Source organism: Chelon labrosus (assembly GCF_963514085.1).
Source record: "Chelon labrosus genome assembly, chromosome: 8".
In the NCBI taxonomy this organism is placed as follows: Eukaryota; Metazoa; Chordata; class Actinopteri; order Mugiliformes; family Mugilidae; genus Chelon; species Chelon labrosus.
The window spans coordinates 5,083,783-5,095,987 of NC_140358.1; the positions used below are offsets into that span (position 1 = coordinate 5,083,783).

The following is a 12,205-nucleotide window of genomic DNA, read 5'->3' on the forward strand; positions in this document are numbered from 1 at the left end:
AGTTTCATAATCTCAATGATTTAAACTTAGAAAAAAAATATTGTAAGCATCTCTCTGTATAACAGAGAATGGCAGTTGTTTTGATAATTGATTAATTTGATAAAACTTCTCATTTGTGAGAAGTTGACGTTTTTCATCACATAGCTGTTCATAAACAGATTATTTTGGGGTCTTTGGATTGTCAGTCAGTCTACGCTGTGTCAAAACGATCGTATTATTTATGTCCTTGAAAGAGTTTAAGCAAAAACGGAGGTGGCTGTTGTTTTAGGTTAGCTGTACCTAATAATTCTTAAGTTCAGTGTGTGCTCTCACACTCCTCCTATTCCTGCTTCTCCACCCATTCTTCTGTCTTCTGCAGAATCCAGGTATGAATACCTTTGCAGGTCACTAACCTATTGCTGCTGTCCATTTTCTCTCTCCCCTCCCACTTACTGATGTACAACAATGGCTAAAACCGGCCACTCCTTTATGTTGAGGTTTATTTTGTTTGTGAACAGCAGAGTGTGTGCTAGTGTCTCTCACTCTCTTGCATGTCACTCAGTCATCATACGTCATTGCCACTCTTTCGGATTACAGTACAAGTGTGGCCGAAGAAATCCCTTCAATTCCCTTTTTGTCTAATCTCCTTTCCTATATTTTTAATTTTTTCTAGACGTGAGGTCTTGGCGGGGTTGTGGTGAGGAGGAGGAGGAGGAGGCCATGAGGAAGAGCGTTTCTCCGTTGCCAGGCAACGAGGGTGGGAGCTCACCCAGCACCACACGGGTTTTTGGCGTTCCTTTGGAGGAGGTGACACGTACACACACAATCAGCGGCCACGAGGTTCCTGCACTGGTGAAACACATTGTCGACTACATTGAGGAGCATGGTAAGTGATGGAGACACACGGACACACTCAGTTGTGTCCAACACAAAATGTACAAGCATTCATTACAAGGGTAGCTGGCACATAGTTAAAAACAGAACTTGGTTTAATATTCAGTGCATAAGTATGTGTCACATATGCTGTATATAGTTTATCAACATGACTTATACACACTCCCACGTGTTTGTGGCGATGCATTTGTTTTCAAGGATTTGAGGAAATGTGTCAGTCGGGCATTACTTCTTAATATAAATGAATGATCAGCAGGAAAGGAAAGTGGTGCCGTTTTCACGTGACTGGCTTCTAATCCTAAATTCTTTGAAGTCCACACACTTTAAATTTCTATCCTTAATCTTTTATTTATTTATTTTTATTTTGGCTTAGTTCTGCAGATTTCTCACTTTGCCTGACATTTCTTACACTTATTTTCCTGTTTTTGTTAGCATCTATCTTTATATAATGCTTCTTATGCAACCAAACATGTAGCTCCTTAGTGATGTGTCATAAAGATCTAGACTGAAATTCATTTATTTCAGTAAGTACATACTTGTTGCTTAAGTTACATCTGATTTCTGTCTGTGATGTTTCATGTCTTGCTTCTGTTGACATGCGCTGATTGACCTTGCATTACGATAATACCAAAATATGTCATCAGTGGAGATCCGGTTTATGATAAGATAAACTCTGGAGGCACCAGCATACAGCTCCATGCTTGGCTTCCTTCGTCATTATGTAACAGTTCTGTCCGCTGCAGCTCCACTTGTAAAAACAGAATAGAGCCACCTACCAAAGTGCTAGCCCTGGGCCTTTCCCATAACCCTCCTGGAACATTTCTTGTCCAAGCCTCACAGAGCAGAAAGCACTTATGTCATTTACTAAAACAGCAGGTTGGTGTGTTGTCTTGCTCTGAAAATGACTCTTTCACCAGCTGAATTTTAAACTTACTTGGCACAGCAAGAATGTAGGTACGGATTAAATAACACCGTCAGTACTAGTGTTGTATCGTTCCATATCTCATGAAACCTTTGTGGTAAGGGCTCTTTTTTAGTTCAGACCCAAGAGATAATAAATTGAGTAATTTAGATTTATAACCTCATTATCCCTGGTCTGTGCAAAAATACTTAGGACTGATATTAGATAACAGCATAGCATGTAGATATGTGTGTACTTTACAAATCAATTACATGACGGTCAAATTAAGATCAACAGAACTCTTGACACACTGTGCATATCTTTTTATTAAATAAAATAAGGATTTTGATCGTCCTGGTGTTCGGAAATCTAGCCAGTTCATCTAGAAAAGATGTCAAACACATATCAGTCACAGGTTAAACAATATAAAAAGCTTCCTTTTCTGATTTACTTTGTTAGTCACAAAACAGAGACACTTTCTTGTCAAACCTGTCAGTCAGTGGACATTTGGAAACTATTGGAATGGATTGTCGGCTCAGATCCCCTCAGGTGATCTCGAGTAAATGTCAAGTGACAAGTGAAGCCGGTTTCTGGTTTATGTGACCTGGAGGTTGTCCAGCCATATGAGGTTATGTAATAAGTCTTTAATCCTCCAGGGTCTCTGCTAGTGCATTAATTAGAGCGGTGCTGGCTGTCAGGAAATCATTCAGCCAGTGAAAGACCCTAATCTCTCTTAGTTTGTGTGTGATGCCCAAGGATTTAGTAGATGCTAAGTGTTGTGACTATGTAGGAAAATGAAATATTGATAGAAGACACTGATCAAAAACCGGACCAAAGCTGTTATAGGAACCCAGAGAGACTTGTTTGATTTTTTTTTTTTTAGCCCCAGTACTATATTTGTGACAGCAGCCATTTTTAATTCTACCTACAAGCGTAACAGTCGTTAGTCTGTGTAACTCTACTATTTTGCATTTAGATTACTTTGTGGAGCTTGAAAAGAGGAATACGTCCCACTGGACTCCTGTTAATCATTTGGACTTAAACAGTGTGTTATCTGGCTTGTTAACAGATGAGAAACCAGGGAGTGAATATGAGTCGAGAGGCTTCACCAAGCAGTCATTTCATAATCCACAAGTCGCAACACCACGATTTAAATATCTTTAAGCTTTCCCTATTTAAATCTACCCTTCCTACAATAGCCATTGTGACTAATTACTTGCAATGTGACAGGACTAGCAGGAATTCACGATCCTGGGTAGTAATCAGTTTAGGTGTTCTTAATGCATTGATGTGCTTCAAAAATGGGCTTGTAGTACAATCAAATCAAAATGCAGATGTTGGTGATTATTCGTATAGTACCTGCCAGCAGTAGACGTTACAGATGTAGAAAACCAACTAACTTCTTATGTCAACATGGTATAAAACACCAACATGGTATACAAGATGAACTGATGGCACGTTATGTAATAACACGCACACGAATGTTCTAAAAATAAAATGTATCAAAAACCCTGACAGGCCTTGCTGATGCTATCAGTTTATCATTTTCATCACAAACGCTCCGGTATGTTGTCACATATGGGAATGATATGTGATGATATGATATCAGTCAGGGTAATCATGGCAAGGGACAAGTATGCATGCACAGATGCTTTTGTATACTCATATGGACATCTTTGTACTTCTGTGCCTTAATTCTATGCCTGCATTTGTAGACCAAAATAATAACAGCAAGGTTGGAGTACGGGTTAAAAATTACACATCAGTTATTTATTTCAGAGTGCAGGTGAGTTTGCTCTAATTCCTAATTTAAGCAATTTATTTACACTACTTGATATTATCATAAGAATTTATAAGCAAAGAATTATCACAAGAATTAGTCCAATTAAAAACACTGAAAGGAAAATAATGGAAACTAAAGTTATGAATAAAAGAGATATCCAACCTACCAAGGTTACAAGTGGTGTTAAAAAACTGACGGCCATTTGTGGCAAGTTCTTGGTTGACAAACTTGACAGGGCATTTAATTGATTGGTTTGGGATCCTGGATTCTGTGATGTCAGATCATTTGAGAAAAAGGGCTCAGGGTTAGTCAGTGGAAAAGCCTCTCTGAAGGACCTTCGTTTGTGGGTGGCATTCTAGACTAGACCACATCTGTCCTCCGAATAACAACATAGTTATTGTCAACCTTTACTTATGCTCAAATACCTCTATGACATGACAAAATTAGTGACCATAACCTATAATTTTATACTTCTCAGTTTCTGAGCATCTAACAACTACCTGTCCTGGAAAGACTAATTGCACATGAGTCACATTCTTACTAAAGCTGCAGTACAAGCTCACATACCTTCCAGATGTATTACTTTTACAAGACACTAGAGCTGTCAAAACATTGTATTAACCCCAACAAGCTTTACGGGGAAGGACCTGTGACTATTAGTGTTGATGTAACTTTGTAAGTTTACAAACAAGAGCATTAATTTAATTACTGAACCAACCAAAAATATAGAACTTTAATATTAATATCCTGAATCGGCTTAAAGTAGCGTGAAGAATCTCACATTAATATCTGCTGCTGTCTGTCTACAGGTCATCTGGACTTGGAGGGACTCTTTCTGGTTAATGGCAACGCAGAGCGAGTGGATTGGCTGCGTCAGCGTTACGACAGTGGTGAGGAGGTAGAGCTAGAGAAAGAGGCAGATCTGGCATCGGCGGTCAGTTTGCTCCGACTCTTCCTGCAGGAGCTTCCTGAGCCTGTTATCCCAACGGCTATACAAGGACACATACTACAGCTGCACCAAGGTGTGTGACAAGGACTGCTTCTCCTCCCCTCATGCCATTGTGTGTTTCTTCTTTACTCATTCACCCCACCATTTCTTTTTCTCCATTCTAAAACCGGTGTTGTCTACGTTTTCTTTTCAAACCTAGTCTGGGCTCTCCATACATCATGTCAAAGACGAGGTGACAATAATTGTATGAAAACATGCAGGGCATACACCATTATCTTCCATTTCTGATTTTTCATCCAAGTTGAGTTTGCGTTAAGCTGTTATGACTTTGTCCATGTATGCAGTGTTAATTCATAGTATTGACCACAAGCTAATGAAACACAGTCAATATTAGTAAAGGAAGAGGTGGAATTATAAGTGCTTTAATGGAGAGTGTCTAATCACTTCTGCCAATATCCCATTTCCACATTTGTTCCAATTCCGTTTTTGTTTTGCCTCTTTGCCCCGTTCTCTTTCGTCTGTTTCTATCACAGATAATCTGGTCTAATCCCCTTGTCATGATTGTTCCAGTTGCTGTCATGCAGATTACAGTAGAAGGGGGTGGGGGTCTGTGGACTCTCTGTGTCATGTCGTTTTTTTCCTTGTTTTATTATATTGTATGATAGCACTGTTACACTATAAATGATAACTATTTTGCACATTTTACCCCTCTCCTCATTTAACCTCGCCTGGAAGACGGAACTAAATCTTATCTGTGTGAATATTTTCTCTTGATATCAGTTTTAAGGTTATCTGTGAAGGAAGGCGAAGGACTTGATAACCCACAATTCACTCCACAGTATCTCTACAGTATTAAGGCTGTAAACGACTATTCTTGTTTTGTGCTCTTAAACATCTCCAGATTACAGCAATGAAGAGGAGCTGTGTAGAAACCTAAAGTACCTGCTGCAGCAGCTTCCCCAGTTGAACTACGGCCTGCTGCGTTTCCTGTGTCGCTTCCTAGCCAGCGTGGCATCACTTCAACAGGAGAGCTGGAACGTCGGGGCGCTGGCCGCTGTCTTCGGACCAGACATCTTCCAGTAAGTTTTTGTTTTTTTAGCTACCTAATTTAAACTGTCAGGCACCGCAATCTTAAGGCAACCACATGCATGTTTGTTCACCACAAGTACTAGGCTTTTTTCATTTTTTTGTCTGCATGTTGAGCAGTAGACTGTGTTATTATGGCATCTTAAAGTTTTTTGAGCACACATCTTGACTGGGAATATCACCAAATCACCATACACTTTTCATACATCACTTACACCTGATAACACAGCTGATGCAGCCACAGATTGATTTGACAGCAGTACAGCAAACAAAAGACATAAACACAAAGACACGTACAGACACATGCAAACCTAGGTTTAAAAGACAAGACAGTAAGTATTAACTTCTCTTGGGAAGCAGTGTGCAACAGCCAGTAGAACATACTCTTCTCTCGTCTTCCATCTGCAGCCTGTCAACAGAAGGAGAGGACCTTCGGGACCAGGAGTCTGTCAGCAGAGTCCTGGCAGAGCTGTTGGACAATCAGGAGGGTCTGTTTGACTCGGAGGACGATGACGTGTCTACCACCAATGACTATAGCTCCATCAATGAACAGGTTCGTTTGTTCTTTTATAACTACTTCTTCTCAGTCTGACTCAATCTTGCATACTGTGAGCCAGTATATGGTATTATAAAAATAGTAAACATATGTTAATTTTATGTATATATTTTTGCATAATCTGCTACAGATATTATTAATGCTACCAGTAGTGAATGGGGAAGATGTAATAGATTTTTAGGCTGTCAGAGCAAAACATTTTGTCACATTTTATGGAAAGGTTTTTATTCGTTATTTCAGTTTTTGGTCTCTCCTGTTTACCTTTCTCTTCCCTTCTGCAGTGGTGGTTGCTTTCACCTCAGGGATCAATAAAGAGTTTTTTTTAGATCTATTTTTATTCTCCACACCATCCTTTCAAAGGAGTCTTTGTAGTTTGGTCTTTTATCCCCATATAATCACACGTAAATCTACCGAATCATGATAAATGCCTTTTAACATTTGATGCATTAACTTGCAGTTTGCAAAGAAAGCATAGAACAAATAAAACTATACAAGGAAATAAAACAATCCACTCATTGTTGTAGGGTTGCTTGCATAGATGCAAAAACAATGAAAACAGGAATTCATTGTTTCAACATTCCTGAAAATAGCCCAAAAAAAAAACTCCAAATACAACAGCCATCAGAATCCTCTTTGTCTTCCTCCTCTGCCTTTCTACTTCCTCTTTAATGGCACTCAGACAACAGAATGTGGTATTTAACTCTGCCAGGGTCAGAATGGAAATTCCTTCGGGGTGACACACAGAGGCAGCAGACAAGCGTTTCATGGATACCGAAGGATTCAAATTTTAAAGTGCTACCAACTGCTTTTAGGAAAAAGACAAAAACATACTGTCAGGTTTATGAGAGATGCATAATTAAGTACAAATATGTCTTTTTAGATATCTCTGTGAGTTTGGAAAATTTTTTTTGCTACTACAGTGTTCAGAAACAATATTCAAACTGTCTTGGCTTGAGATCTTTATTTTATAAATCATTAACTATTATTGATGCCACCAGAAGTAAATCTTCACTATTATATCATTGGAATTACAATACTGATTTGTTTTGATCTCTTGTTTTTAATAAATCTACAAGACTGCAGTATGTTAGGATATACATTTACAGGGATTAAATCAAACAAAGACATTCCACCGAGGTTTATTAGTTAGCAATTGATCAGACAAGGCTTGGACTGTGTAGGAATGTAAATATCATTTATATTCAGCTACACCCACCTCTTCTTTGCTATTGTTGCACTGCACAGATTGAATCAGAAAGACAAGAACAGAAAGTTTTTTTGTAAACAAAATATTTCTCTGAAGAGTCTAGGAACCTCAGCCAAACATACCATACAATTACACACGCTGTACACAGGGCACTAAATAAACTTTGTTAACATAGTTGTAGTACTATAAGGAAGTTAAATGAGCTCATGCCAAATATTTTATCTCAGTTGTTACGTATTGTTTTTTCTTACACAATACATAGAAAGACATGGTTAATATTTAACCTTACAGTGGCCTGATTACATTGTATTATTGTGCGATAATATTTACTCAAACACAATAATTATGAGGCAACCCTTGATCGGTATCTCACATGCGTGCTACTTTAGTTCCTGTCACATTTGAGAGTACATTGTCCCAGCACAGCAGGTAGGCCGTAAGGATAATGTTTAAATGTTGAAGTGAAAGGACAGACAGTCTGGCCAGAAGAGGAAAAGAAACTGGTGTGTGTCTGTTTACAGTAGGTCACTGCCTGCTTTATTGCTTTATTGTTAGTTGTTCTGTGCTTATCTTTTGTTCTTCTTTGTGTTTTGATTTTATTGTGCTTGGAAACTTTGTTCCAGTGTTACTGGCCTTGTAATTTTGAGTCCATGGGGCAGCGTTCCAAAATAAATTTGAAGTTTTCCAAACCTCTGGCTTGTAAATTAAAGCTAATTAGATTGAAAGGAGCTCTGAACAACAATCAGCTAAAGTAGTAATTTCTTTCAAGCAGCTCATTGAATTTACTTTTTGTTTTCCGTATTCAGTATCTTTATCGTTCTCAGTTCCCTTGCTTTTTTGTCTGCCATGTTAGATGAAGGGCAGTTTAATTTTATGAAGTGAACGAATGAGAGAGCAGAAGAAGAAGGAGTCGACAGAGGCAGTGAGACAAATCTGTAAAGACATATCATCCATGCAGCGATCCATGTTTTTTATGTAAGAGAGAGAGGGCAAAAAAAGTGGGTGGTTTGGAGAAGAGGAGAGGGAGAAAGCAGACAGGAAGATAGGGAGTGAGAGAGAATAGGAAGAAAGGAATAGAGGGAGGGAGGTAGAAGTGGTGAGGCAGGGGAGGAGGATAAGAAAAGAAGCTGGTGTATGATGTAACTGTGCAACTCATACCTCCAGCCCCTGCACTACACTGGGGATGGCTCTCTCTCTCTGTGAACACAACCTCATGAAGGGGATTATCTCCCACACACACACACACACACATACCTGTGTTCACACACATACTTTGAGTTAAGCCTGGTTACAGACTTACGGGTAAAAAGCCTCAGCGATGTTAGTTACAGCATTTGAAATAAATATACTGAAAGAGGAGTGAAATGTGTTTTTTGGAGCTTTTCTTCGAAACACAATGGGTCTGGCATGGATCTGACAGTCAGAAGCGCTAAGCTGGGTTTTGGCTTGTTTGTTGGAGAAAAAGGAGTTTGATGGAATTATTGTTTAGGTGAGAGCAAATATGTGCCAAAGCTTGTTGTTGCTATGATGACGCCAGCGGGTGTGTTTGTTTTTCTTCACTGTTTGGAGACAATGGCATGGTTTCTGTGCATAGTAACAGAAAAATAACAAGAATCAGTACTCATTTATTACATAATTCACTTCAGAGATAGCCCTTTTTGTTTCAGAGCTACCTTTGATTCGTCAGCACTCATTTCCTTTAGATGGGCACCAGGTAGAGAGTGTAGTGTTGCTGTAATCAACCACAATGCATCCTGTGGCTTTAAAAAGTGTCACGCTATGACTCATAGCTCTTAGAAATGGAGCAGCTGTGCAGTAGAGTGAACATCAAGAGTGCACACTGTCCCATCTTAATAAGTTTGAGCTGTATCTCTGTGTTGTCCAAGCCTACAGTGATTTTTCTGTAGAGAAAACTTGGCTTGATTTAATTTGACCACTGAATCTCAGACCTGTGCTTCTTGAGATTATTTCATTCCTTGTTACATAATCGTCTGTGGCAATTCTCTGTGTAACGTCTGAGTCAGACCGAGATTACTTTTACATATTAGTCCACAACAGATAAAGGCAGCAAATGTTAATTTATTTCACTGTTCTCAAGTAGTGGTATAATTTCTTTTATTTTATTTCTTTTATTTTTTGCTTTTTAATATTGCATAAACATCCAGCTCTTTTCAATAAATGTCTCAGAAAAAATTTATGGAATGACGAGACTGTCTATTGTCTGTCTGCTCATTCATTAGTCTATTAATAAAAAATATACTCTGGACTATTGGTATTGATTACAGCTGGGTACATGTAGTAAACTTATAAATACCAGAGAATGTCACAATGTACAGCAGCAGGGAACAGCCTATATATGTTGGAGCATATACACTTAACCTGATCTGGTGCAGTAAGTGATAAGCTGTTGAGCAATAACCTATTTACGTTGAAGCAAGGGCTTATTTAAGAACGAGGTGATGGCCTAGTTTTTACCACAGAGGAGATGCATACTGACTCTGTAAGGGGACACATAAGCATCTATACATTTTTAATCAACTGCACTGTTGATTGATGCGCTTGGACTGCTTTTAGAGAATAGGAATATTTCTAACTCAGCTGGTAACACATGTGGAGGTAAAGATGAGTTATAGATCACACAGCACACTCACTGCACCAACATTGGGCAGGAGGGCTTATCTCCTGTGGTACTGCTTGAAGTAAACAGTGCAGTCACACAGTAGTGAGAGGAGAATAAATTCAACTTGTTGGGCCTTTGCATGTCTTCCCAGCACTTGAAGTTATGCTACTTTTATGCACAAATCGATAAATCTGAAAATAATAACTTATCACTACTTCATTTATGTGATTCAGTCCAACATCTGTTTAGTATCATCAACTGTTTATATCATCAGCTATTTTAATGATCAGTTATGATTGACAGGTGTGAGTCCATGGGCATCTAACTAATGTCTGAAAATAAAGAGTTATTATAGGTTCAGTACAAGAGTATGTTTGTGAAGCAAAAAGTACTACCGTTTGGCTTTTCTTATTTGTGGTACATTCTGTCCAGAAACGTATAAACATATGGAAAACTATTATATTATATTATATTATATTATATTATATTATATTATATTATAAGAGTAGGGCTGAGATGTTTCTAATGCTTGACATGTTAAAAGCAAACATAACACAGAGCAGCGGCAACTTCTGTTTTTGAGTTAACATGATTAAAATTTTCCACAGACTTAAATTAAGGGATAATATTCAAGCCCAGTGAATGACCACGCAAGGTCAACCTGACAGCGGATTTAACTGCTCTTATCCTCTAATATTGTTACGTCACCTCAAAGGCTTTCTGATAACTTACTCAGCACTGCCTTGATTATATTCATAACTCTGTTGACGTCATTTGAATGGACGCCTATAGCCTAGAGGGGAGTTATACAATCAGTCTTCATTGTTCATTATATCAGCTCCTGCTTTTTAATAGCTATACACAGGGGGGCGTTTGTATTTAAAGTGATATCCAGGCTTGTTTTTCCATGTTGCTGACCAGCAGCATTGATAGAATATGTTCTTGGCGAATGCCTCAAAATCAAAAAAGTTTATCTTCAAGGCGGTCTTCCTTGATATTATTCATATTACTGATTTTTACATTATGATAATGTATATCAGGGTCTCAGTAAGGTACTTAGGTCCAGATTAATGTTAAGAACCATCAGATTAATGTCACAACATCCTTCTGCACATGCACCGTTGTGCACAGGGGAGGTCAAAGAAGTCAATTAACAACAAGCAACACACATTTTAGGGGAGGGGCACTTTAAGATATCTTTCTCTCTCATTTTTAATTGGGATGTCTCAAGCTAAGAGGCGACTAATCAACATTAAAATGTAGATATCTGGAACGTTTTTATTAATCTAAACTAAATGAAGTTTCCACATGAAAAGGAGCACATCAACCAATTAAAGATCAAGTTGGTGGTTAAACTGACAATTTAAACAGAATCTGGAAAGATTATATCTGGAGTGAATGGGGGGGGTTATGTCGAAATATTAGTGGCACTACCTTATTAAATGCTTTTAATATTTAACATGTGCTCCAGGTTTTATCAATAAGTTATGTAAGTGTGAACAAAGACTCGTGGTGATTAGTAACTAAGGTCAGCTTTCCATAAAATGTAAGCATTCAGTTAACAGTTCCTATAAAGATGAACATCCCATGTGCAAGACGAGACAAATTTTTGGTCCTAAGTTGAACTCTAAAAAGCACATTTGCTCTTCAAAAGTAGGACCAGTGACACACCCAGTTGCACACACATACCCACCCACACACACACACACAGAGGAGTCTTGTGAGTCATCCTCCCAGATCTGCACATGTGACAACGCAAGAATTCTCCGACAGCCAATCAGAGCTTTTTGAACAGTGGTGTTTCCATAGCGACGACACAGTGACAGCAGCAGACAGGGTTGCTGCTGAGGCAAGTAAAAGATAGAGTCAAATGGAATGGAATAGTAAAGAGGACAAACAGAGTGATATGAGGGGGAAGCGTCTCATTATAATGAAGCCAGTTTAACCTTTTGAACCATAGTTTCTTTCAGGGTTTTTCCCACTTCAGGTTAAGACAACTTTTGTCAACAGGGTGTAGCTTGACTTACCAGTGTGGTAGATCAGCTGGCGAAGTTACATAACAAATGTGAAGTTTATTTATAAAAGTCACATAATACCACATCAACAGGGGAGAAAGAAACATGAGCTACATGTCATGAACTGCAGCTCAAGGATTTCTGTTTATGTCTGGCTCACATGCTGTCAGATATCAGTATGGTGATCAGTTATTTCTGCCAACATATTTACTCCC

At 38.5% G+C, this 12,205-nt stretch overlaps 1 protein-coding gene across 7 annotated transcripts in view; it reads left to right on the top strand.

The window, feature by feature from the left end:
- Window positions 1-12,205, top strand: part of fam13b (family with sequence similarity 13 member B) — a 65,057-nt gene that overhangs the window by 17,015 nt on the left and 35,837 nt on the right. For all 7 annotated transcript variants that reach the window (XM_084549669.1, XM_084549671.1, XM_084549668.1 and 4 more), the window contains exons 3-6: window positions 653-865; window positions 4,367-4,579; window positions 5,408-5,585; window positions 6,001-6,145. In XM_084549669.1, the coding sequence (XP_084405795.1) occupies window positions 700-865; window positions 4,367-4,579; window positions 5,408-5,585; window positions 6,001-6,145 (702 nt within the window). In that variant the 5' untranslated portion in view covers window positions 653-699. The remainder of the gene's footprint in view (window positions 1-652; window positions 866-4,366; window positions 4,580-5,407; window positions 5,586-6,000; window positions 6,146-12,205) is intronic.